This window comes from Tauraco erythrolophus, chromosome 15 (assembly GCF_009769465.1).
Source record: "Tauraco erythrolophus isolate bTauEry1 chromosome 15, bTauEry1.pri, whole genome shotgun sequence".
Lineage (NCBI taxonomy): Eukaryota > Metazoa > Chordata > Aves > Musophagiformes > Musophagidae > Tauraco > Tauraco erythrolophus.
In genome coordinates, this window is record NC_141479.1 from 2,592,441 (window position 1) to 2,617,424 (window position 24,984).

The 24,984-nt window shown below is 48.5% G+C and overlaps 3 protein-coding genes across 6 annotated transcripts in view; 2 read left to right on the forward strand and 1 right to left on the reverse strand.

Moving 5' to 3' along the window:
* Window positions 1-290: 290 nt before the first annotated feature.
* Window positions 291-10,738, reverse strand: OGFOD1 (2-oxoglutarate and iron dependent oxygenase domain containing 1). The gene is made up of 14 exons (XM_086621249.1): window positions 10,725-10,738; window positions 10,249-10,394; window positions 10,012-10,157; window positions 9,863-9,909; window positions 9,093-9,193; window positions 8,143-8,259; window positions 7,533-7,624; window positions 5,514-5,642; window positions 5,046-5,159; window positions 4,248-4,327; window positions 3,794-4,089; window positions 2,395-2,511; window positions 1,488-1,546; window positions 291-1,004 (listed from the first exon to the last, which is right to left on the reverse strand). Exons 1-14 carry the CDS (start codon window positions 10,736-10,738, stop codon window positions 843-845), a joined length of 1,620 nt encoding a protein of 539 aa, XP_086477375.1. The 3' UTR covers window positions 291-842.
* NUDT21 (nudix hydrolase 21) lies at window positions 10,736-18,087 on the forward strand. The gene is made up of 7 exons (XM_009992891.2): window positions 10,736-10,852; window positions 13,122-13,322; window positions 14,454-14,517; window positions 15,206-15,295; window positions 15,841-15,916; window positions 16,289-16,403; window positions 17,809-18,087. The coding sequence occupies exons 1-7, from the start codon at window positions 10,737-10,739 to the stop codon at window positions 17,828-17,830; spliced, it is 684 nt and encodes a 227-aa protein (XP_009991193.2). The 5' UTR covers window position 10,736; the 3' UTR covers window positions 17,831-18,087.
* Window positions 18,088-20,388: 2,301 nt separating this feature from the next.
* Window positions 20,389-24,984, forward strand: part of AMFR (autocrine motility factor receptor) — a 29,809-nt gene continuing 25,213 nt past the window's right edge. For 2 of the 4 annotated variants that reach the window (XR_015222561.1, XM_086620693.1), the window contains exons 1-3: window positions 20,389-20,628; window positions 22,201-22,293; window positions 24,195-24,359. Coding sequence is in view for 3 of the 4 variants with exons in the window: in XM_086620693.1 (XP_086476819.1) it covers window positions 20,389-20,628; window positions 22,201-22,293; window positions 24,195-24,359 (498 nt within the window). In the remaining variant the exon portion in view is untranslated. Of the gene's footprint in view, window positions 20,629-21,211; window positions 22,108-22,200; window positions 22,294-24,194; window positions 24,360-24,984 lie in introns of those variants that run through there. The other 2 variants (XM_086620694.1, XM_086620695.1) reach the window with 2 other exon arrangements.

The following is a 24,984-nucleotide window of genomic DNA, read 5'->3' on the forward strand; positions in this document are numbered from 1 at the left end:
CCACGCTGTTGGTGACCCTCCTGCTGCCTGTGGATGACAAGCCAGGGAGAGGTGAGTTGGCACCTTCCCGCTACCCACCCACCACCCCTGTTCTGAGGCCGGAGCCCCAGAGCCATCCTGGTACCCACACAAGCAGAGAAGGATGCAGGAGCAGGTCCATTTAGCTGGGACATTATCTGGTGAAAGGGCTGTGTCTGGGTCTGCCTGCGTGGCACTTAGCAGAATAAAGTCCTGCTCTTCGTTACAGCGCCAAGTCTTTCCCACTGCCAGCAGCTTTACAGCCTCGCTGTCTTCCTTCCCAACTCCACAGAGTTGTGCAGCTGGAAAAACCTCCTATTTCCCATGGCAGCTCCTCTGTTTCTGCCTCTACAAACAGTGAACGCAGTCAAGCCCCAGAAAATGTCTCAGGCGTTTTGTAACAAAACTTGCCCAGCTAGAGTTCGATGCATTTAACTGACCCATTTCCTTTGTTTGTTTTTGGTTTTAATAAAAATCAGCCATTAGCTTGGGGCAATGCACAGTTCTGATTTTCACCCTGACAGATGAGAGATGCATCCCACCATGCCATTTCCACCAGGGAACAGCTGGAGAGCTGTCAGAATTGTGTGACAACGACCCCCTCCACGCAGCATTAAAAGCAGCTGGGAGTTCGTATTAGAATGGAGTCTGGAGAAGCCCGGATTTCCGTTTGTATGGTTCAAGTCCCCTGGACCCCACTGGGTAAGGTACAGCTCGTACAGAGCGTGATGAAGTCGGCACCAGCGAAGTTTGTCTGGGCTTAGACAACCTGCCCACCACCCACCACTGCTCTCTGTGTGACAATGGTCATGCTCCGCACACCATCACTCGTAATAGACAAAGGAAAAATCCCAAAATCCTGTTCTGTTCGGGTGCTTTTTCAGGCGTGCCAAGCTACGATGACTGATGTATTTCACAAACTTCATAGTTTCTTTGTCTCTATAAACTAAGGCCAAGCAGTTGTCCTCTGGATTCACTGTCAACAGCTAGAAGACATGAAAATGAGAGGAAATGAGTTTCACAGAAATGGCTTTGGTATCATTCCTAGGAAGAAACAAACAAAATGGTTTGAAAAGCTTGTCCGAACAAAGGTCTGGTGTTAGAAAATGAACTGTGTCACTGTTTTCATTTTAATAGCGCTTAACCTCAAGCATATATTGGACAGCAAGGTTCACTTGAAGGGATTCTGGACTTCTTACTAGTATGACCACTCAGCATTTCCTTGGAAAAGCACCTCCCAGGGGCAGGTGGCATTAGGCACAGTCAGGGCCTGAGTCTCAGGCTTTATGGTGAACGCTGGCCTCTTGCAGCTGAAGCCAGGCTGTGCCCACAAGCTGTAACGGAGGCAGGAGGGCTCCAGTGCCACACCGAGCACCCCGGGATCGTGGTCGCATTACGGCAAAGTGTAATTCTGCCTCTCCACCCTGAACAACGTGATCTAATTTGCAGCTAGTGCCTGAGGTCCTTACCTCTTCATCTTCACCTTTAGCGATGTAGGAAGTAAAGCCACCGTATTCCGGATCCCAGTCTTAAAATAGAAAAGAAAGATTCTGAGAAAGTTCAACCCTGTCCAGGCTCCATACAGTCTTCCTGAAGATGCTGTCTTTCCACCCCACTCCTTAGAGTTAATGGACACAGGACAATCCCCAGTTTACCCCCACTAGTCTATTTTTTTTTTTTTTCCAAATCAGAAATAACTTGGAGCAAATGTACTGGATTTGCATTTTACCACAGAAGGGTCCTTGAAGGTTGCTTGGCTCTCTTCTCCTCACATGTAGAGCAGTTTTGCCCTGGCAGATACCTAAAAGGCTTTCGGTATAATTACAGGCATGTGCCAGGTGCTTTCAGCTGTGCACTTGAGGCTCAGCTGATCCAAAAATGCTCATGTTCATATTTTTGGTTTTGCCACTATCTAACTAGCAATCAAACTAAAATGCCTAGACATGCCCAAAATAACTTTGGAAAACCCTAGGCTTTGTGAATTGGAGGCAGTGATTTTTTTGATGAGAAAAGGGGCCAAACAGAACACTTTCAGCAGGTACTCTGCCCACCTGACCCTCCTCCATGGCCAGAGCCACTGGTTAGTAGGAGGAGAGGTCTGGGAGCCGCAGCCTCTCCCTCTGCCCAAGCGCCACCTCCTGGCTCCAGTCACAACGGTCACAGCTGATGGCAAAGGCTGCGATCCCACATCTTTGTCTCAGGACCACCAAAACCTGCTTATGCAGAAGTGAGGACTAGGAGAAAGTCTACAGAGCCCTTCTATGTAGGAGAAAGCAGGGCAGTTTTGGCTATTGTAGCACTGCTGAGATTTCAGAAGTCCTTCCTTTAGGCAAAACTTGTTAGGAGAGTCTGACGTCTCGTGTTTTGTCCACTTACCCTCACAGCCACAGAAGAAGAGCAGGTCGAGAGCAAATTCTGTTGCTTGAGCATCGTGGACTAGAGTATAGTGCCCGTGGGCCCAGCGCCTCAGCTCCCCTGCGCACATGGGGGATCCTGTCCCTGGGAGAGGGAACGAACGAGCCAGGGAAAACAATGCAGTTGTAAAATAGCTGCCGCTGCTCAGCTGGAGGCGTGTGGGGCGTGAGCCCCCGCAAAGGGAAGAAAAAGTAAAACCACAGATCTTGCCTTCTGTTCTAGAGGGGGCTCTAAATTGGGTACTTTGAACAACAGGGAGGAGTGGGGCCAAGATTTGCTCTTTGACAAGTCCAAGCTGTGACGTGCTTGGGTTTAACAAGTTCCTTTTTTGTTTTGTTTCCCCTTGGATTTACAGTAGAGCTCCGAACCTCAAAAGCCAGCAACCTACCTGCTCTGGAAGTACCCTGAAACTGCCAGAAGCTTCAGTGAAGAAGGATATTGCTCTGAACTCACTCTTTTGTGTGCCATCCCAGGAGATATGCCAGAATTTGGGGAAGCCTGTCTCTTCTGATGGGTCTAGTTTTCAATCCATGCAGCCTCAAACTATGCTCTCCTCATCCGTGAATTAAAAATCACACGTTGGGAACACGGCAGATAGAAGAAGCAAAATGACTCAGAAAAACAAAGCCTTTGCACCAGGTAAGGATCCCGCTCTGTTCTGGTGGGATTTTCCAAAGGACTTGTTTTTTTATTACCTTTTATTCCAGTGTTTGCTCACTTGCCTGACTCTGTACAAGATGAGCGTTTTCAAAAATTCTACCCTTAACTTTAAAGCCACTGTTTTAAATAAACAGCACCAATCCGTGAATCCAAAATTAATCTGATCTTTGATAGCAACGATATCTCACTGCTGACAGCTGAGAGGTTATTTAGGCTGGCAGCGTTTTCTGAAAGGTTAAATCCTCCGTTCAGGTATCTGTTTTCTAATTCTAAAATTCTCTTTATTTCTGCTCTGTTTGCTTTCTTCCTTTTGATTTGGTCTCTCATAGGATACTCTACATGAAGCAGGAGTATGTGGATGTAGAAACCATGTAACTATTGGCGAAAGATTATTGGGCAATTAATGTCCCCCAACCATGCCTTAACTCTACAGAATTCCCACCACCCTTAAGACTCAGGTCTGTTCAAAATGGTCTCTTTGAGTTAGTCATTAATTTATTCCAAATTCTTTTGCAACGGTCACTTATTTTAGATACTCAATCTGACATGCTTCAAGTCCCATGTTTGTGCTGGTGCCTTGTGCTGCCTGCAGCACAAGGTGAAATGCTAGTTGCATGAAAATCATTGGGAATTCTGCTGCTGACACTCTTAACATCAGGATTCTGCTCCAGTCGTGTCACACTGCTGCTCCTCTACTTACCGTTCTGTGTCTCGCTGTCTTGTGCTCCAGGGATGTTGTCAGGCTCGTCTGGCTGATGGGGACTGCCATCAGTGTGTCGTTTGGCCTCTTCCTGCTCAGGTTTGGGACTGCTGTGCCCATCGGTGTCTGCTGCTCTTCCTTCCCCAGCATCTTCATCCTCATCAGAGGGAGCCAGGAAGTGCAGCTTTAGGCCAGTGAAGTTGGAAAGCAGTAAAAACAAGGCCTCAGAGCGTAAGAACTGCAGGAATTTCTTCAGGATGTCTGGCAGGCTGTCTTCCTCTGCTGACTCGTAGAGCCTGAAAGACAGCAGGTGTATCAGCAGATGTATCTCCTGGTTGGAGAGCCAACAAGGACCATGTCTATAGAGGCAGCATCAACCAGTGCAGCCTCGTGGCAGTTCCTGCTTGGCCTGACCAATAGGTACCGAGTGCTGTCACTTCCCCCTTTTATTCACCTTTTATTGGCAGGGCCCCGGCTATTCCACTGGATGTCTTTGTTCTCCAAAGCTTCACACAGTAGTTGGTATTTCTCTTTCTAGGAGAGAAAGACAGTGCAGAAACTTTCATGTTCAGCTCCTAGGTCTCCCTTGGTGTGCTAGAAGGAGCCATTGTCTACTCTCAGATAAGGCACTACATTTTTTTTCCCAACTTCTTTGAGGCACCTAAGGTCTGCTGAATTGAGGGACATAGCCTGGGTGGGCATCATGTCCTCTCGATGCCAGTGATCAACAGGTATCAAATGCTACTTGATTGTGAGATATGGATGCGCAGTGAACCAGAGGCAGAACAGCCTTGAGAAGCAAAGCCTTTCAAATACGACAAAGCTATTATGGGTCATTTGTTTCACACAGTGGTGGCGTTCCCCAAGCGCTAAGCTGTGAGAGCTGAGGTACAAGGAAGGACACTCTGGTCACCACAAGGCCAGGAAGCTGGAAGGATGAAGTGTTTCCATCCTTCTGCTTTGCTTCTTGCAGGAAACAAGAATGTTGAAGCAAAGTTTGTGATTTTTGATGAGTCTCTTTGCAGCAGTGTAGAGGCAGGCAAAGGGGATCCACCCAGAGGATCACAGAATGGTTGAGGTTGGGAAGGAGCTCTGGGGGTCATCTGGTCCACTCCCCTTCTGGGAGTGAAACTAGAAAGTGTTTTAGTTGACAGCCGTGTGAGCAAGGCCTTTCTCAGCCTGCATGACGTGGGACCTGCCAGCCCTGTGACCTGTTCTAGCAGACCACATCAGATTGAACCACTGGTCTCACCTTAAGAAAATCTTTCAGGAGAATTTCTGATCGGTCTTCAAATTCCTCCTGGATTTGAGCTTGGGACTCCATGTTCAAATAAACTAGATTGATCCACTCGTACAAGATTTCATGCTGGAAGGGAAATGGATTTGAATTTGCAAAAGTAAAAAGGATTCCCCAATTCCCCTTTACCCAGCTGGCCACAGGGCTGGATTCCTCCCCACACATGCTCCATTCCCTTTTTTTTTTTTTAATTGCACCGTGATTATTTGCTGTGTTTTCTGCACTATTGTAGGTGTGCGAAATGTATAGAGTCAAGAAAGATACACAAGAAAGAAACCACCTACAAATTTATGGATAGGAAACAAACAAAAAAAAAAAAGGTAAGTTAAAGCATCCCTAAGCACCAGTGCATCCCATAATAGGTATTCCAGGGAGAGGGAAGACACAGAAATGCAGAGAAGCAGATACAGGCTTGTCACTCACATCATAGGGGATGTGTGGGCTCCTGGGCAAGGGAGCTTCAGTGTAGCGTGCAGGTCTGACTACTGACGGGCCGTGGAACCAGCCGCTCACCGCCAAGCGGCACTTCTCCTCAGAGACAACTTCTGACACCTGGAACAACATGAAGCAGCACGTTACTGCTTACACTACAAAATGTTTAAGGACCAGCTGTTAACAGGCACCACGTTACTCATCACAGGAGAGGGACCTGACTCTGGAGAGCCCACTGCGCACACACAGAAGTCAGGCAAGGGCTAGACCAGGCTGGATTACTCGTCTCACAGAGTGAGCTAAAGCAAAGTTTGATGCTCAAGTCCATTGTAAGTTTCCAGAATCCCAGACCAAGCTTTCCTCCAAGCTCCCAGCAGAATCCACTACCTCTCTCTGAGAGCTTCGAGTCACTCTGTTATGAGAAGGAATGGTATTTTATTTTTCTACCATTTATTCTGTTGAAGAACCAGCTACCCCAGGCTGCAGAAATTAGCTGTCACAGCTTAGTCTGGAACCTCAGCAATCACTGAGCATCCGTGGGCCGCAGCAGACTATACTGCTCTACGTTTTTCTCTTTTACTTTTTTAAAAAGTGCTGTAATACAAGCTAGCATGAAGGGCGTTTGCCCAATACCTTTGGCTCTTTGCCCATCTATGTACCAAACTAAGAGCAACCCCTCTATCCTGGCATTTAACCTGCTCTGTGGAAACCCTTGGTTCTCGCACAGTGATGGCCACTGTTAAATCTTGATTTCACCAAATTGCACACTGAGGTAAACTGGTCTAAACTGAGCAATTTTACAGTCTAGTGTGCAGTGTGAAGGGAGCCATCCTCTTATAACTTGCTACAAGCCATAAACTGATGTAAATTTTTGAATAGCAAACAAAGACTTTGCACTCGTTTGGTTTATTTTTTTACGACAGTTTGATGGAACAGGAGGAAGAAACAGTCTGTTCTGAAAAGGTTTTGGCTCTTACTGATTGTTACAGAGCTGTAGTGGCCCTTTCCTTGCATGACTTAGAGGTGTTTTGGGTTATTTGGAATGGCTACTGCATCCTACATCACTTGGGAAATGGAAACCAGAAAAATGCCTGGCATTAGAAGCTCCTGCACCCACTCTGCTCAGCAAGTACCCACAGCTTTGTTTGCTATCTCCTGAAGAAACGTACCCCATGAAGGCCAAAACCTGAACATCTATCAGGAAGTACTAAGTGCTCTTTGCCCAATGTCTGAGAGGGCTTTAAGGTTAAACCTCTACCTGAAAACAATGAGGGCAGTGACCAAGTAGATGTTTGTTAATTAACTGTAAGACATAAATAACAGAGAAAGTAAAAGCCTAAGCAGTCTAGGTGAGGACATGCCTGACCTACATCACTGATCGTCTTCCTCTCCAGCCTTCTGCTCTTTGGCCCTGTTTGTTACAGTCCGTGGTGTTCTCCAGTACCCAGCAGTTTCAGATTTCAGCCATGTGTTTGTATCATGCAGTTCCACAGACTATTTATCCTGTTCCCAGGTATCTTCCTGTAAGTGCCACAAAGTGCTCCTCAACTATATCAGCATTTCTACTGTAGAATACCATACTACCTCTGTGTTACCGAGGGGGCAAAGCCATATCTGTATAGTGCCCTGCTGGCAAAGTGAGGTGCTGAGGAGCTCTTCTGGAGCAAAGTCATGGCATCTGCATGAAAAATGTGAGCTAGTTTAAAACAAGCAAAAATCTCTCTTGTCACAACAGCCAAACCCGCAGCAGTGGCCTTCCAGGACAGCAACACAAAATAGAAATGGCAATTTTTCTTCCCCCAAGATGATGAAGCTTGACTGACAGTTTAAAGCTGGCTTTGACAGTTCTTGTCCTACTTGAAGGCCAACCTTTAACATAGAGCACTTGGCATGAGTGTCCCTCCCCCCCACACTCCTCCCTTTCCCTTCTCCCTCCCCATCATGACTGTAATAACACAGAGTGAATAACCACAACAATGAGAATCAAAAACCAAAGAGGCAGCTCCTTGCCTGGTGGAAAGAGACTGGAGACACTTCAAAGAAAACCAGCGTGTTCCACGAAGGCACGAGTGACTTGATGATCTGCTGTGGCTGGCAGTGTTCTGAGGAAGAAGAAAACACACTCTGGTTAAGATATGAACTGGAACTCACTAGAAACTGCTGTTTCTCTCTGACGTCGTGACATTGCGACTGGCAAGACACCTGAGTATCAGGGATGGAGCGCAGAGTAAAGGCTTGATAAGCAACCAGTGGACTTGTGCTGCTGGAAAGAGAAGTTATCTCCATCACTTTAGAGTTCCAAGCACAGTTACTGGCATCACTTCCATCCTGCCTTGCCTCCACTCTTGGCCCTTGCAAAAAAGTGGGGGGAAAAAACCCAAAAAGATTCCTCTCTGCTTTAGCTTCTCCTTTTTCTCCACTGTTGCCCATTAGCATTGTCTGCGAAGCCTAACTGGCTGCTACGGCCATCTCTAAGGTGCAAACTTTACCTACGCATCAGCTTCTATGGACAAGGGAGAAAGTTTTCATCTCCCTTGTGCTGTCTGAGGAGAGAGTTGCTGCAAGGAGCACATAAACTTCATCTTTTTCAGCCACCTGAGGCTGAGCTCCCAGCACTTACCATCCGTGCTATACAGGTCCAGCGTTCCCCCGTCGCTTTTCTCCCAGGGTGGCACAAGGTACAGGATGAAAGCAATCCTCCGACCTTCCAGCTCGTCATCGTGGCACAGCAAGACATCTGCAATTACATGCGTTTTGCTGCGGTAGCGCCTTTCCAGTACGCACATGATTCATTCCAGCAGCTGCTTCCCTGCTTTGTCCCCGCACGGATACAACAAGAAAAAACACGTCCTTTCCAAGAACTGCGTTTTCACTCAACAGCATCACCAGCCCAAGATTTGCAAGATTAACTTCTGTGGGATTGCACTGCAATGGGCACATTTGCCCACTCTGAAGGTACAGGCAGTTATGACTCGTCATCCACCCCCTCCGTGGCTCTCACTGGGCACAGCAGACAGAGATTCTGGACTTAATAATGATTCAAGCTCTTTTAATTACAGAACTGCCCTTTGAGTAGGTCTGTTGCTGGAATAGGGGAGAGGTAGCCCTGGGAACAGAAAAACTCGACCAACAATTCATTGTGTAAAAGACTTAAAAAGTAGAGTTGGCAGCAGTAAAAATGTTCCCCCTCCTCCAGCAATTTTTCCTGACTAAAAGGGCAGGCGCAGCTGTGACCTGGTGACACTTTAGCATCAGACCTCACAAACTCAGCGGTGGCATTTGGAACACGCCACCCTTTTGCGTGGAAGCAGGCACGCAAACGCCAGCTGAACAGCTCCGAAAAGGCAGGGGCTTGCAACAACGCCGGGCCCGGTTAAAGCCATCAGCAACATGACTACAGCAATGGTGTTTCCACAACCGGGACTTCATTTTCTGACACTTGGATTTGCTGCTGATAGCTTCTAGGACCCTCTGGAACTAGAAAGAGGTTGTATAATTAGGTATTCTGTAGATACACGGTTTCCTATACACCCATAGGATCTCTGGGGAGAGGATCACTTATAGACTGACCTGTATATTCATATTTAGCACAGGAGATGTCAATAGTTGGCTCCAGCTCTATCTGGGTCACAGCAGAAAGCCACACTCGGAATTCTTCACACAGAGCATGTCTGAGAAGACAAGCACAAGGTAAGTGTCCTCCTGTGTTAGAAAATGTATCACCATAGCCTAAACTAATTTATTATCCCCTTTCCAACTACTGAAACAGTTCAAGGTGCTGTTCCTGCCAGAGACATTATTCCTGTAGAACCACACAGGAGCTGGCGAGGAAAACAGCCCAGCACTCACGTTGCTGACAACAACCAGCAGCGAGTGTGAAATCAGTCGCAAGGAAACAGCTAAGCATTTCCGAAGTGGCCAGCACACGATGGCTGAATCCGATTGCACCGCTCGGAGGAAAACTGTTAACTGACTTCAGGGCCACGACCTACATGGATTCAGCTCTTTAGGCTGGCAAACGTGGCGAAACGTAGGCACTGGCACAGGTTGCCCAGAGAAGCTGTGGCTGCCCCATCCCTGGAAGTGTTCAAGGCCAGGTTGGATGAAGCTTTGGGCAACCTGGTGTAGTGGAAGGTGTCCCTGCCATGGCAGTGGGGTTGGAACTGGATGATCTTTGAGGTCCCTTCCCACCCAAACCATTCCATGATTCTATGAAAAGGCAGCCGGGCACTGCCCGGCCCTCCCCGCAGCCCCTCGCCTTCCCAGGGGCCCAGCCAGGGTTTTCCGTAACCCCCAGCGAGCGCGCCCGGAGCTGGCAAAGCCCCCAGCCGGCGCTTTACCTCAGCGCGGCGACGTGGGGCTCCGGCCTTCCCGCCAGCTCCTCGGACTGCGGCGGCCCATGGAAGAGAAGAAGGGACGGGGGTCAGGGCGGCGCGGCCCGGCCCGGCCCGGCCCGGCTCGGCTCAGCTCGGCGCGGCGCGGGGCCCACCTGCCGCAGCGAGAGGAGGTCGTTGCGCCGCCCGCGGAAGCCGAGGCCCAGCAGCTCGTCGCGCAGCGCCTCTGCGAAGGCCGGGCCCGCCAAGAAGCCGGGGATGACGCCGTGCCGAAACGGGGCCGGCTCCACCGCCGCCGCCTCTGCGAGGGAAACGCAGCCGGTGAGGGGAGCAGGGGGCGCGCCGGCGCCGCGCGGGCCGGGCTGGGGGAGAGGGGCCGCGCCGGGCCGTACCGTGGCGGAGCGGCTCCCCACGGCCCCAGGCCGCCGCCGCCCGCTCCCGCAGCGCCGCGTCCCTGAGGGCGGCGCAGAGCTCGGCGCGCGCCTCCCGCTTCCCGCGCTTCTTCCCCGCCGGCGGCGGTGCCGCGGCCCCCGCGCCGCTTGGCGCCCATGGCGCTCCCACTCCGAGAGCCTCGCCGGACTACAGCCCCCGGCGGCCCCCGCGCCGCCCGCCGAACCAATCGGATCACGCGGGGGGCGGAGCCGCCGTTCCGCTGGCCAATGAAAGAGCGGGGGAAGGGCGGAGCGCGGGTGCCTCGTCCGCCCTCTAGCGCGGAGCGGTTGGGGGAGGCAGAGCGGCTCCTCTCTATGGTCGTGCGCCGGAAGTGCGGCGGGCGGTTCCGGCGAGGCGGCGCGCGGCCTGGCGGGGAGGTTAATGGCGGACGCCGTTCCCGCCGCTGAGCACTGATCGCTCCCTCGCCGCCTCCCGCCGCCTCGCCGCCATGTCCGTGGTGCCGCCCAACCGCTCGCAGACCGGCTGGCCCCGCGGGGTGAACCAGTTCGGGAACAAGTACATCCAGCAGACGAAGCCGCTCACGCTGGAGAGGACCATCAACCTGTGAGCGCCGCCTCGGGCCTGCCCGGGCCCTGCCCCCGCCCCGTCCCGTCCCGCTAGCGAGCCCTTCCCCGCTCCGCGAGCACCCCCGGAGCAGGTTTTCCCTCAGCAAGGGCCGCCCGGGGCCCCGGTCCGCCGCGGGCTGAGGGGACGGCGGCGGAGGAGCCCGCTTGCCGGCGAGGGTCCGTCCCCGCCCCCCCCCCCCAACAGGGACGCGCTGTTAAGCTGTGAATCGCCACACTATGGGATGTCGCGGGTCCTGAAAGCGATCGGGGCAGTGCGCCGCGGTTCGAGTGTCCGCTTTAGTGTGTAGAAACGGCGTCTGACTGGGAACGCGCGGCCCTCAGAGAGTGCAGGGAGTATTTGGGCATGGTGAACATCATGGATGCTTCTCTTCTTGTGTTCCCCTTCATGGGCGTCCGCCCTTGGCGGCAGAGAGGGAAGCAGGCTGTGAGAAACCTGGTGTAGTGGAAGGTGTCCCTGCCCATGGCAGGGGGGTTGGAACTGGATGATCTTCGAGGTCCCTTCCAACCCAAACCATTCCATGATTCTATGGGATGCGGGCTGACCCTGTGCAGCCAGCAGGATGTGGGTAGGTGTGCCTGGTGTTTGCCAGGTGTCTGGCGCAGGTATCGTAATGAAAATTCCGAGTGGTTGCTACCAGAGAAAACTTTATTTTGTCATAGATACAAATGATGTGCTAATAAATATTTACTTGCTTTATACGAGAGAACGTATACTTTAGCTTCTTCCAGGAAACTCGTATGGACGTGTTCTTTGCTGAGGGCATCCGTCAAGTTGCAGAAACAGCAAATATTAACTGTAATGGTCAATATTCAATTTTAGCTATTAATCGCAGACTCATGTATTTTTTTATTTAGTTTATTCACAGTTAGGAAGCGTTTTCTGGAAATTCAAACATGCACTTCAGAGATTGAAATATTTTTATAGCGTTTCTGAAGAAAAGACTCAGCAGGAAGCTGTGTTATCAGCATTGGTTTTTTTTTAAAGTATAGGCTGGGGGTTTTGATGTACAGACTAATGTACCCGCATTGACTTAGTAGGTTATTAGTGAAGCTGTTTGTATATCTAAACACGGAAATGAATGAAAAGGAAATGTAGGTGCTTCTAAGCTGTAAGTGAAAGTGGGGAAGCTTGCTAATAAAGGAATCTGCAGTGAGGAAACTGGTTGTTTTGGCTCGCTTGTGTACATGAGAAAGGGCCCTAACAACTGCAACAAGCTTGTGATTTTGCCACTGTAAAACAGGAAAATTTGGGGGGTGAAGAAAAATTTGAGGAGGAAGAGTGTATAGTGCTTAAGTTTCATGTGATGAAGTATTGGGGAAAGAATACATGACAAGAGGCATCACAAGGAACACATTCCCCACGAAACTGGTCATTTATTCCGTTGATTCAGTCGCTGCATGCCACAAGTCAATAAAACCGTAGCGATAGTTCGTTACTCCCCTGCCCAGAAGCCATTTTCTTCTCCCGTTTTGACTTAGCTGGATGATCCTGTGTTTCCTTCAGGCCTCCTGTGATCAGATCTCTGTGTTACTTGGATTTTGTTGTGCAATAGCGGTTTCCTGTTGCCCTCTATGCTCTCTAGGACTGCCTGATTTCTTGCCTAAGACTGATTCTTTTCAGTCCCTCTTACCTGGAGAAACCTTTCAGGTTTCCACTACCACGAGAGAACGTGGAGGTCCAGCACCTAGCCCTGCTCACGCTCTCGGTCTTACCCCAGGCTCCTGGCCCTGCGCTCAGACACTCAGCATTTCTGCCCTTCTGTGATCCAGACGCCTGATTGCCCACTTCAGAACAAAGCCACTTCTAACAGTTTTGTTCTCGGCCTCTTCATTTACCTCTGTGGAAAAAATGCTGTCCTGTGCAGCTTCCTTCTTTTCCAGCAGAGCTTTTCTCTCCTGTCCCTTTCCCAGCTCCTCTCAGAGCCTCAGCTGCCTTTTCTTCTGCGGCGTGGAGATCAAAGAGGGTGGCTGTTGGCTGACAGTTGCTGCTGGTTCTTCTGGGCTTCTTTCCCTCTTTGGAATCAGCACCACGGGTGCACGTTGAGCACTCGTGTGTGTCGTAGTGCTGGTCTGTGTGTGACACGGCCCCATAACTCACGTTGCAAAGGAGCTTCTGGCCCAGCACTGTGAATGAGTTACCATTCCATCGAGCAGAGAACCTTCTGCCTCTGGGTGGGTGCTGCGTCAGTGGTTTAAATTTAGAGTTCTCGCCGTGCAGTAACATGGGTTTTTTTTTTCCCCTTTAGGTATCCTCTGACGAATTACACGTTTGGTACAAAGGAGCCCCTGTACGAGAAGGACAGCTCGGTGGCAGCTCGGTTTCAGCGCATGAGGGAAGAGTTTGACAAGATTGGCATGAGGCGGACAGTGGAAGGGGTTCTGATTGTACATGAGCACAGGCTGCCCCACGTGCTCTTGCTGCAGCTGGGTACAACTTTTTTCAAGCTGTAAGTGTCTGCTTCTTGTAATGGAATGTTTTAGTGTGTCGTCACAGACCACTAAAGGTGCGGGCTAGAGCGTAAAGTGTAGCCAACTGTTAGATGGTTTGAATGTCACTCATTTGCTGGGAAGACTTGGTGTGGGGAGACTTTGTTTGAATGGTGGGATTTTCACCTAAAATGTATTTGACTTTCCTCATGAGAGGGCTGGCAGTTTTGTTCTGACTGGAAACCTTAGTTACGGTGCATCGCTGTGGTAGATTCCTGTTTACAACTCATTGTCAGCAGTTTGTGTGTCGTTCTTACATTGTGAAAGCTGTTACGCTTAAATATGATTATGCTATGGTGGCAAAAATGATAAAGTGAAGCTCCAGGCATAAATCCCAGTAAAAGCAGAATGACATCACAGCCGGAGTCAAATCTTTGGATCGTATGCCCGTAGCGATGGTGGTGGTGCTTGTTTTCTTTTGTTAAACTGTTTGGACTTGACCCTTCTCAAGTTACCCTGATCGTGTTCTTATGTTTTAACATTGTTTGCTCTCGAGTGTGTGTGTGAAATCTAATTTTATATCCAGATTCTTTTTTGACGTCTTGATTCGGAGGATGTCTGCGGACAAAGTCGGCCAGACTCTAAAAGTTTTGCAAAATTGTCATGACAAAAACGGGGTTTTAGATTTTTTGCACTAACCGTGCATCAAATGCAGGATGGTTCTCCACATAAGTTTTGCTTTCTGCTTCCTGTGTGTTTCAGTGAGTGCTGGTTTTGAGATAAGGACAAATACAGGTGGTATTCACAACTCTTTCTTTCTAGTTCTGGTGCTTTTGTGTTGTTGTTAAAACTTTACTTTTCAGTGTCCCAGTTATTATCGTATATATTGTTATACTTTGTCCTGCTGAAGTTAAAGTATTTTATGTAGTAGTTATTTTTTTAAGGGACATACAGTAGCCATTTTAGTCACAGTTTTGGTGAGAGCTATCCTACTGCCGTTGAATTCAGCAAAGTCAGATTTGGAACTTCTGACTTAAGGGCCTTGAGGGAATTTGTAACTCCCTGCCTGGAAGTGCATCCAAACCTGCCTGTGAAAGTCGGTAAATGCCATGAGACATAACTTCAGCTTTCATCATTGATTATTTTAACAGACCTGGTGGTGAACTCAATCCAGGAGAAGATGAGGTAGAAGGGCTCAAACGCTTAATGACAGAGGTCTGTTTTCTTTTGTTATGTTGCTATACCAGAATGTTGGATTATTTTGGAGTTTACAGAATAAGCCAAAGCATTAGAGTAGTCTTCTTGCTGCTTCGGTTGTTTTGATGCTTTTGTGATGTTCTGGGGTAGCTAACAAAGCAGTAAGCTTGTATTTTTCTGCATCATGAGTGTGACAGAGTGGTCTCGTGGCTGACCCACCTGCTGCTCGAGTCCTGTCTGTGTTCATGTACAGCTTTGCTTGTTGGCTGGCATCAGGCAACTGAGTGTGCAGATGGGCAATAAAATATGTTGTGGAGCACAATTGATGAGGGTTTGCCTTTGAGATAGTTTTCCCAGTGCACCAATTAACCTTGCATGCTCTCCAAGTAACCTAAATTAATTCTGTCAGGTAGTGTAATGATGCATTTAATTCTTCCCCTTGGTCTGGCGGGACTCAGTTCAACTGAATACAGCATGGAATTTGAAATGCTCTCAAAAGTGTCCTTGTCCTGTCAGGTGAGGCTTTTACTAAAAAATGTCACTTCATACAAAAAATACTCTAAAGTTCTATTAAAAGCTGTTACAGAGCAGTTCTGAACTACGTCAGACCCTTACTGCAGCAAGTCTTTATGCTTCCAGTATATGTTTTCTTAAAAAATTGACTTGAGGTAGTTAAGAGTTTTGACTGTGGCTGGATTTTTGGTAGATACTGGGTCGTCAGGATGGTGTTCAGCAAGACTGGGTGATTGATGACTGCATTGGTAACTGGTGGAGACCAAACTTTGAACCTCCACAGGTGAGTACTCGTGTTGACTTTCATCTTCTTCAGTCAAGTATTGATTGTTCTCCCAAAAACCTTCAACCTAGCAGTTGGGCTTTTTGAGTACCTGCTACATAAGCAAGTAGTTTTTGTGTTTTTTACCTATTTCATCTCCTTCCTGTGGCTGAGGAGAAACTACAGACTTTTTCTTCTGGAAACCCCCCTCTCCTTCCTCACACTCATCCTGATGGATGAGAAACCACTGGGTGTGATAGCTTCCAGTCCTGTGCTGACCCAGACACGCCATTTAAAGTCCTGTTTTACCAACAATGGAAACTCTCGCACTGCTGCATATGGAACAGGTGCCCTGTGAATAAAATAGTCATGCTACCCTGTTTCTAAATGCTTTAATACTGGAAGCACTTTCTTATAAAAATGGTTTTCGTTATTTGATGTCGTGAAAGAACAACGTACACCAGGTTGAAAGCTTGCACCGTGCTTGATAATTTCTAAAGTAGCACTTAAGACTGCACTATATTTTCAAAGCTCTGTGCCACTGATTTTTATTGTTTTTCTTCCAGTATCCTTATATCCCAGCTCATATTACGAAACCAAAAGAGCACAAAAAGCTGTTCCTGGTCCAGCTTCAAGAAAAGGGTAAGTGTTTGTTTGCAACGAAGGCTTGTGTTTATAACAACATCTAAATGCTCGTGTTTCATGCAAGGGAATGTAGTAGCAAGTCTGTGTTCGTATGCTTCCAGTTGTTTACAGTTGATCTCTAAAAAAGTTAAATGCTGTCAGTTTTGAAGGTAGGTGACCCTTTGAACGTGAGTTCCTAGTAAATTCTTATTCCTGCTTCTGCATCAGGATACGTACAGCACGTGAACCCCGTATTTAACTAGGAAAGGAATAAGCCTACTCCAGTGGTATATGCAGTGAAATTGTTTTGAGGTGTGTGGGGGTGGTGATACCTTGGCTGAATTTATGCTGTTTTTTTTTCCTTAATAATCAGCTTGTATTTGGTTTTAGCTTTGTTTGCAGTCCCGAAAAATTACAAGTTGGTTGCCGCGCCATTGTTTGAGCTCTATGACAATGCACCAGGATACGGACCCATTATTTCCAGCCTTCCTCAACTTTTGAGCAGGTATATTATGAGTTATTTGTGTTACAGTTCTTGGGAACGCGTTTGCTGTAGGAAACCAGAGCAAGGCTAGGCACTTCAGAAACCAACTTGAAAAGGTTGCAGCTATCCCAAAGAGCTTAGAATCTACCTCAGGCAAGATGCGACGGACAATTTAGAGGCACCGATCGCAACTTGCTGGCACCAAAGTGCTATCTGGTAGTTGTAGCAGAGGGAAATGTAGTGGAGGGTGTCCCTGCCCATGGCAGGGGGGTTGGAACTAGATGATCTTTGAGGTCCCTTCCAACCCAAACCATTCTATGATTCTATGAAACGTGAAAGACAATGAGGAGGAAGCTGTGCACAGACTAACAGCTTCTCGTAAGTGTTAGTGTGAAAGTAAAAGCCAAAATGCGTGTTTGAAGCACTGAATTAGGCGTGCACGTTCTCACAGCTTTGTGCTGATTAAATGTGAGGTTTTTAGATTCTGCGTCGTAGAGTTTCTAACGTGTAGCATCTTTATAACACAAGTATCCGTAGGGACAGCTGTATTTTTTCCTTCCTTTCCCCAGAGTACACACTCCTGGGCTTTCTTACTTGAAAGTGGCTTGTGCCTCGGGTCTCGAGAGCTCTCTAGCCTTGCTGGTTTCTGTTACTTCAGCAAATGTTCAGGAATGCCAGGCATGCCACAGCCTGTCAGCTGTTACTCGGGGAAGTAGTTCTGTCACCCACCTACTTTATGAAAAAAATCTGCTAGCAGAATATCAGCACTGGTATTGCCCATAACAGGCTTGTGCGTGCTGTTTGTGGTTCCCCCCCCGATCTTGTCCCAGTTTTGGCAGCTGTAGTTATGGGGATGTCGCCCTCCCCCTGCTCTAAAGACAGCAGATACTTTCTCCTGAGTACCAGCAAAACACTGGCTAGTACACAGCGAAAGGCCAGTTTGGTACCAGTACAACAGGCACGTCCAAAGGATGGACATGGGGAAGCTGAGATACTCGCTTTCACTGTGTGAATGCTGTTTCTTGTGAAACTTGGTGGAGAATAATTAGCTTTTCTGTTGAGTATGTCCATCTGTTACCCTTGGAGTATGTATTTCTGCTAGCAGAAATGCTGCAAAAGAGTTGCTGATGGGAGTAACATAACTCACTGGCGTTTTCATATCTGTGAATCTCTCTTAAGAGATGAAATGTTAATAATTAGTTCTTCTGCAACCTAACGAGGCTGATGTGCAATGTTAGTGTGGTGTTGGCTATTAAAAATAATGCTTCCTACTATTCTACAAAAGTGTATTTTTAAATAACAGCTTTATTCTGTCAGGTAGAGGCTTATCAAGAGCAGAAACAAAACATCTGCTTATTTATTAAAAAGCGTCACTTAAATAAAAAGAATGAAAATTCCTCACTTGGTATAATCCTTTTCATTTTAGGTTCAACTTTATTTACAACTGAATTCCTGTATACCTGAAGAATCCGATAGAAGAAGCCGTCTCTGTGAGCACAGCTTTAAAATGTAGAAAAAAGAATATGTGTGACGCAAGGTGTTTTTTTTTTTTATGTCATTCTTTTCCTGAAGGCCACTAAACTTTCTATTGTATGAATAGAGAAGTGAATCTCAGCTGTTTAGGTAGTGGGATGGCAATGTGAAATCAGTGTTTTAATCACTTTTCGTTGTAATACTCACCAAATTTTTTTTGTACAACATTAAACAATATGGTTAAGATTCTCTTTGTCTTGGGTCTGTTTTTTGGTTGTTTGGGTTGTTGTTGTTGTCTCCTACTTGTAGGTACATATTTTAAACTTTATTACTTTCCTTCAGGAATAGAGAAGATCTTGGAAAGAAGCAGAGGACCTAACCCATTCAGGGACCATTTGGGTGCTCTGATCCCCACATCCCTGAGCAGAGAGTTAGTCTGAGGGAGAGATTGAACAGTCTAAGTAGGTGCGATGTAATTTTGAGTCTGTTCTTAACTTAGAGAGCAGAAATGCTGTTTCGAGGGCCAGTGTAAAAAAGCTTATTAGAACTGATCTGGATGCATTACCATTGGGACAGGGCTTGGAGGAAATATAGTGTGTATCTTCTCCCTCCATGCCCCCTTAAGAAAATAACAGCCCAACAAATTCTGTTGGTCTGGTCTGAGATCCAGTTAAAATATGGGAGTGAAATTAATTGAGTATACTTTCTATAGCTACAGGACAGAACTTGGGTCATGTTGAAATGTTTTGTTCATGCCATGTGCAAATTGTTCCATGTTATGCTGAGCTGTTGTAGTAGACCATTGTGCTGTGTCATCCTGCAAGGGGTACCCGTGCTTCTGCTGCTTCTCCTCAATATTTCAGTCTCTTGCAGGTAGTAAATATCAGCCTTTATAGTTACGGTTTTTACATGCTTGGCTAAAGATTGATTCTGGTTGGATGTGGTTATGTCCCTCCTAATGCCTTTAGCCTTCCATAGTTTTGCTTAACTCTTTAAAAGACTTGTTTCCAAATTCTGCCTCTGGTCAGAAGATGCACTGTTCATCCCATTTATGAAGGGATCGTTGGAGAGCACTTGCTGCCAAGAGAATTGAAACTCCACAAAGTGCTTGGTTCTGTTGCCAGTTGTACTGGTAAGTTATCTGCAGAACAATTGTGACAGCTCGATAGTCAAATTGAAGCTGTGTGGGAAATTGAGTGGTAGGGCTCTTAGAATCATAGAATGGTTTGGGTTGGAAGGGACCTCAAAGATCATCTAGTTCCAACCCTCATCATCTAGGGACACCCTCCACTACACCAGGTTGCCCAAAGCCTCATCCAACCTGGCCTTGAACACTTCCAGGGATGGGGCATCTACAACTTCTCTGTTCCAGTGCCTCACCACCCTCTGAGTGAAAAATTTCTTCCTTCTATCTAATCAATATCTCCCCTCTTTCAGTTTAAATCCATTGCCCCTTGTCCTGTCACTACACGCCCTTGTCCAAAGCCCCTCTCCAGCTTTCCTGTAGGCCCCCTTTAGGCACTGGCAGGCTGCAATAAGATCACCGCAGAGCCTTCTCTTCTCCAGGCTGAACAGCCCCAACTCTCTCAGCCTGTCTCCATAGCAGAGGCGCTCCAGCCCTCGCATCATCTTCGTGGCCTCCTCTGAAGCTGCTCCAGCAGCTCCGTGTCCTTCTGATGTTGGGATGGAACAACTCTTCACTTTGGTTGGAAGGCCTGGACATACAGTTAGCAAAACACGTGGTTTGTTATTGTGTGAGCTGACACAGGCAGGACTTGGGAACAGCCACAAACGGGATGAAACGCAGAGAGTGTTATCGCAGGCCTGTGTTATCTCGTGTTGTACTTGTCAAGCACTGAGAACTGAACAATTAGTGCGATACATGGGTTTTCCAACACCCCAGCTGCACATCACTAGAGCAACACGTGTTTGCAATCTCCTTGCCAATCTTCCGTTATTTCCCCACGCTTAGGCAACCGCCGGGTGAGGAAACCAAAGCTGGCAGGGGAGTGCAGAAGGGAGCAATTCTTGCAGGGGGAGGGTGGAGGTTTGGAAGTCGGATGCTACAAGAACGACAAAATTTACCTGGGCTGCTGTCAAGGCCTGGCGTTTACCAGCACTGCGTATCTCACATGGCTGCGCGCTGGTTTGAGTGGGAGCCGGGTTTGTTCCAAGGGGGTTAGGCTGCCTGGGGAAGCGCTGCAAGCGCGGCGCGCAGTGCTCCCGGAGGAGAACCCTCCATTTCCCCTCCCTCTCCGGTTGCGAGCGGGCGGGCTGCCGGGGTGCGGAGCCCGGTTCCCCCCGCGCCGCCGGGGCCGGGGGGAAGCGCCGCCCCGGCGGTGACTCAGCGCGCCGGGGAGCCGTTCGCGACCGGGCGGGCGGCCGCGGCGCTCGGCGTCGGGGCGGGGGGTGGCGGGCCCGTTCCCTGCCCCGGGGCGGGGCGGCGGCGAGGCGGGCGTTAGGCCGCAGGAGGCGGGGGAGCGCGGCGGGTCGGGGCCGGGGCCGGGGCCGAGGCGGCGGCGAGGGCTGCGCGATGCCGCTGCTGTTCCTGGAGCGCTTCCCCTGGCCCAGCCTCCGCACCTACACGGCGCTCAGCGCCCTGGCCCTGCTGGGCGCCGTGCTCAGCGCCTGCCGCGCCCTCAGCCAGGCCCCCGTGGGCGCCCAGCCGGACGGCGGGGCGGCGGGCACCGAGGCGGCCGAGCTCCTGCCCCGCGGCGGCCCGCGGGCCCTGGACGTCGCTTTCTACCTGCTCTCCGACAGCCTCTGCGTCTGGGTGAGCCCGGGGCGGCCGGGCCGGGCGGGCGGCGGGGCCTGCGGGCCCGGCGGGGCCTGCGGCGGGGCTGGGGCCGGGGCCGGCTGGCGCGGCCTCCGGTGCCGCCTCAGCCCGGCCGGGGGAGCAGAAGGCCGGGTGGGTGGGTGGACGGACGGACCGACGGACCCCCCCGCCGGGCTTCGGAGGGGCTTGTTCGTTATCGTTCGGAGACCGCTCCCAGAATAAAGGGGGCTCCCAGCGAGCCGGGCGAGAAAAGGCGGCTCCGTGGGGCGGCGAACCCACCGCCTGCCCGCCCCGCCCCGGGCCGCCGCCGCTTTCCCTCCCCGGCCGGGGCGGTGGGGCCGCGTTAAAGCCGAGCGCCCCGAGAGCCCAGGCGGGGGCTCGGGCGTCCCCCTCTCGCCGGGGGTGGGTTCGGAGCGAAGCTCCCGGGAGCGTTTGGCTGTGGTGCCCGGCGGGTGCCGCACTGGCACTCCGCGGAGCGCCGTGCGTCCTGCGCAGCCAGAAATCTGCGTGAGGCACCGGCAGGTAGCCCAGCCCAAGCTTTGCCGCTTTGGTTTTTTTTTTTAAAAAACTATTTAGAGTTGTGCAGGTAAGAGGAAGCGTTCTCACTGCTTAAGAAAATGAAAAAAAAAACCCTCTTCTGTAGCTCTTTAAGCCCAGACCTGGCAATGGTGTGTGAATCTTGGCTCGCTGATTTCTGTAGTTGAAATAAAGGCTCCAAGACGGGATATCAGAAACCTGCTTGAGTTGGTGCTTCCATGTGTCCGGCAGTCGAAGGCCGTATTAGTTAGACATGTGCTTTACAACGTGTTTGCTTGGCCGAGGTGCTGAGTTTTGAACATACCGAACACGTTCAGCCTGTTGAAACTTGGTCTCAGGACCTTAATTTAAGAGTCCTGGGAGAGCTGATTGTACGTCCTTTGGAAATGATAGGGTGAGGCTGCTTCATCATCCCCCTCCTCAGCCCCTTTTTAGTGTTGTGCATAGGTCAAAAGTTAATTACAAGTGTCTCTGTCAAATGTGAGAAAGTTTCCCAGGCCCGTGTATTCTGCTCCTTGCTGCTGTGCTTCAAATCGCTTTCCCGAGAAGGATTTAAGCAGTGTTGTTACAAGAGGGGGGGGTGTTACTCTGTGTGTTACTTTGTTTCCAGACAATGTCTGAATCTTGTTCCTGTAACAGCACATTCAAACGGGGTTTTTCTCATCTGCTGTACATGAAACAAAATGAACATTTTGGTCATCTGTAAGTTTCATCCCCGTGTTCCTTGGTGCTGAGGTTTGCTAATCTAGATAAAAAAACGCATCATGAAGAGGCAGGTTTGTTTGTCACGTATACTGGCGTCGCAAACTGACCATGTTAGTATTTCTAGAAAAAAGTTAAGTGACTTATCAGCTCCTGCACATGTCTTGGAAGAGGCTGGGCTTAAGTTTCATCAAAAAAAAAAAAAAAAAGGCAACTAATACCGTCCTGTGAACAATGGTGGGTTTTGTTAGACTCGTTCATTCCCCTTCTCTCTCCCTCCTTCTAAGTAGGGCAAAAGTATTTATCGCTGACTGCTTTCTTTCTTTCCAGGTGCTGGTGAACACTGCTTGCTGTTTTCTGATGTTGGTTGCTAAGCTAATCCAGTGTATGGTGTTTGGTCCTCTTCGTGTCAGCGAGAGGCAGGTAAGAGCCGTTTGTTCCCTTGGATATCTGAGGTGTCTCGTAATTACTTGGTGTACAGCTGGTGTGGGTTTCTGTATGGAATTGCTTGAAGGTACGCAAGAAAAGTAGATTTTAGAGCAACTTAAATCTTACCATGGGGACTTCTTGCTTTGGAAAACGTTGTCCAGTAAAACCATACAGAAAACAATCTGCCCAGGAAACCCTTCATGGTTAGCTAGGGTATCCACAGCCACAAGCTTCCAGTTCATTTCTGAGGGCAACTTCTCTTTTTCACTGGTGTTACTGTGTTGTTATTTTAGAAGCTCGTGGTCAACTTGAAAATCCTACTTCCTTGATGAACGTTATCAGACTTCTTATAAAATGTTCTTCTCTATTCAGTTTGCACTTGGCAGCATTTCTCCGTTGCGTTTTGTAGTTAGTTATCAGCACTGGCAGGTTGAGTTTCCTCTTGTGCTGTGTTTTGTGCTTTCCGTGCTGGGACATGGAGCAAATGGTTTATTTGCCCCCAGGCTGACGAGGGGGAAGGCAGGCGTATGCCCAGCGAAGGGAGGTGAGCAGGGCTGAAAACTCAAGCTGTTTAGACCTGCTCTTGGGCTGGGCGAGAATGTTTTTAAAAGTTCAGCAAGAGAACTGTTAAAGCCCAGGCTTTTTAAAAACAGGATCCCGCAGAAGATAGAAGCAGCAGCAATGGTTTGAATAGCATCTGTATATCTTTTTTTTAAAAAAAAAGAAAAGCAGATGCCTAAGTTGCTCTGTGTAAATGCACTAGCAGTGGTTTGAAGTGTGTTGATATATATTAAAAAAAAAAAAAGCGTGTAAATGCAGTTCTTTAGGAAAAATCAGGCCATGAAGATTTTTGATATGCAGAACTGAGGCACAGAAAGCCTCATTAATAGCCGTGGATCTCTCAAAGCCTATTGTATTTGTGATTCGCACCCCGTAGAGCCTCCGAGTGAAGTGTGTTAAAACCAAGGCACTCTCAGACTGCCTTGGGCCAGATTTTCTTTCCAGTCCATGTTGACTATAAGGATGTGGAATTTTAAGCAGTGATAGTTTCCAGGGTGTTCTCTGCCCTCTTAAAAACTGAAGTGAAAAGCAGTAGCAACGTGGATCCGTTTGCGTTGGGACGGTGGGAGTATGCTTCGGTTCTCAGGTAAAGGAAAGCTGGTTATTAATATTGGTGAGCCAAAAACGACAGCATCATGAAGGAATTCTGGGCCTGTCTTCACTAAACTCCTGGAGATTTCATCGTGTTCTTTAACAAAACATTTTATTTCATATTTTTTTTTATCCCCAACAAGCTGGCTTGCGATCTGCTGCTTGAGACCATCACATTGTTTCTTTCATACTGCATGTGTGTGGGAATAGTGTTTGTTTTTTTTTTCATTGCTCATCCATCTCATTCTTCACTGTAGGCATTCTGCTTTTTGAGAGCAGACTTTGTCATCTCTTCTTAATCATCTGTACTTTTTGACAGGTTTTTGGAAGCAAGGTGCTAGGCTGTTCGGGCATCTTGTCTAACTAACCATGGCAGCTCTTCTAGCAAAGAGGACTTTGTGTTTGGGGCCCAGTAGCTGTGTTGCTTGGGCGGGGAGAATCAAGCTGAGATCAAACTTGGGTTGTGCCAAGCACTGTTTCAGAAGTACAGCAGGAAACAGTTACGCTGTGGTGGTACGAAAGACTAGATAGATGCTAAGGGCTGCTAATATTTCTAATATGTTTTTAATTCAGTAAGAGTAACAAATTCTATTCAAGATGTGTATGCAACAGGCTTTTGCTAGCGTATTGTTGCATTTCTACTTCCATCTTTTTCTTTCGCCTTTCTCTTTTTCTCTCCTTTTCTCTGCTGCATGTGGCTTGTCAGTGCTTTCACTACAGTAACCAAATGTCTTCCTTTACAGCATCTCAAGGATAAATTCTGGAATTTCATTTTCTACAAGTTCATCTTCATTTTTGGTGTGCTGAATGTTCAGACAGTGGAAGAAGTGGTGATGTGGTGCCTCTGGTTCTCTGGACTCGTGTTTCTTCATCTTATGGTTCAGCTCTGCAAGGATCGTTTTGAATATGTAAGTTTTGATTAAGGGCTGTCTTTTGGGACATAAAAATTCTGTTTCTGGTTCGGGCACTGGCTCATGGTAGGTTACAAACAGATCATTTAGACCTTTTCCCCACCCTGTGGTGCAGAACACGTGTATCTCCCAGTAGCTTCGAATGCTTGCTTTAAAGTGCCATGTCAATCTCACTCCTTCAGTTTTCCCATCAGACAAATGGAGCTGAAGATGCTTATTTTCTTAGATAAATTGCTCCTTGTACGTGCTCTGTAATTACTGTTACATAACTCTGTGAGATGTCTCCATAGCTCTCCTTAGTGAAGAAATCTTGACAACAGAGCATCCCTTAGATTGGTGCCCTTTGGTGTCAGTCTGTAAAGCCTGTTTCTGCGTGTTCTGTGCTCAGGTTTCAAGCTCATTTACATCTGTCCAATGTTGACTGTCAACATCTTTACGATACACAGTGCAACTTTCTCCGCAAGCTATATCCCAGTTTCTGTTAATACCAGGAATAAATTCAGCAGAGATGCAGAAATTGAAGGCTAGGCAAGGAAGAAGGAACTGGAATTTGAACAGCAAATCTTGCCCTTTAAACATCTCTAATGGACATGCACTTTCTTCAGCTCCTCTGCCCCAAGTA

Coding starts and splice junctions, on each gene's coding strand:
- NUDT21 (XM_009992891.2), top strand. CDS start 10,737: ATGTCCGTGGTGCCGCCCAACCGCTCGCAGACCGGCTGGCCCCGCGGG. Junction 13,323..14,453: donor GGTACAACTTTTTTCAAGCT/GTAAGTGTCTGC, acceptor TTATTTTAACAG/ACCTGGTGGTGAACTCAATC. Junction 15,917..16,288: donor GGTCCAGCTTCAAGAAAAGG/GTAAGTGTTTGT, acceptor ATTTGGTTTTAG/CTTTGTTTGCAGTCCCGAAA.
- OGFOD1 (XM_086621249.1), bottom strand. Junction 4,328..5,045: donor TCCTGAAAGATTTTCTTAAG/GTGAGACCAGTG, acceptor TTTCTCTCCTAG/AAAGAGAAATACCAACTACT. Junction 4,090..4,247: donor CGGGGCCCTGCCAATAAAAG/GTGAATAAAAGG, acceptor GCTGTCTTTCAG/GCTCTACGAGTCAGCAGAGG.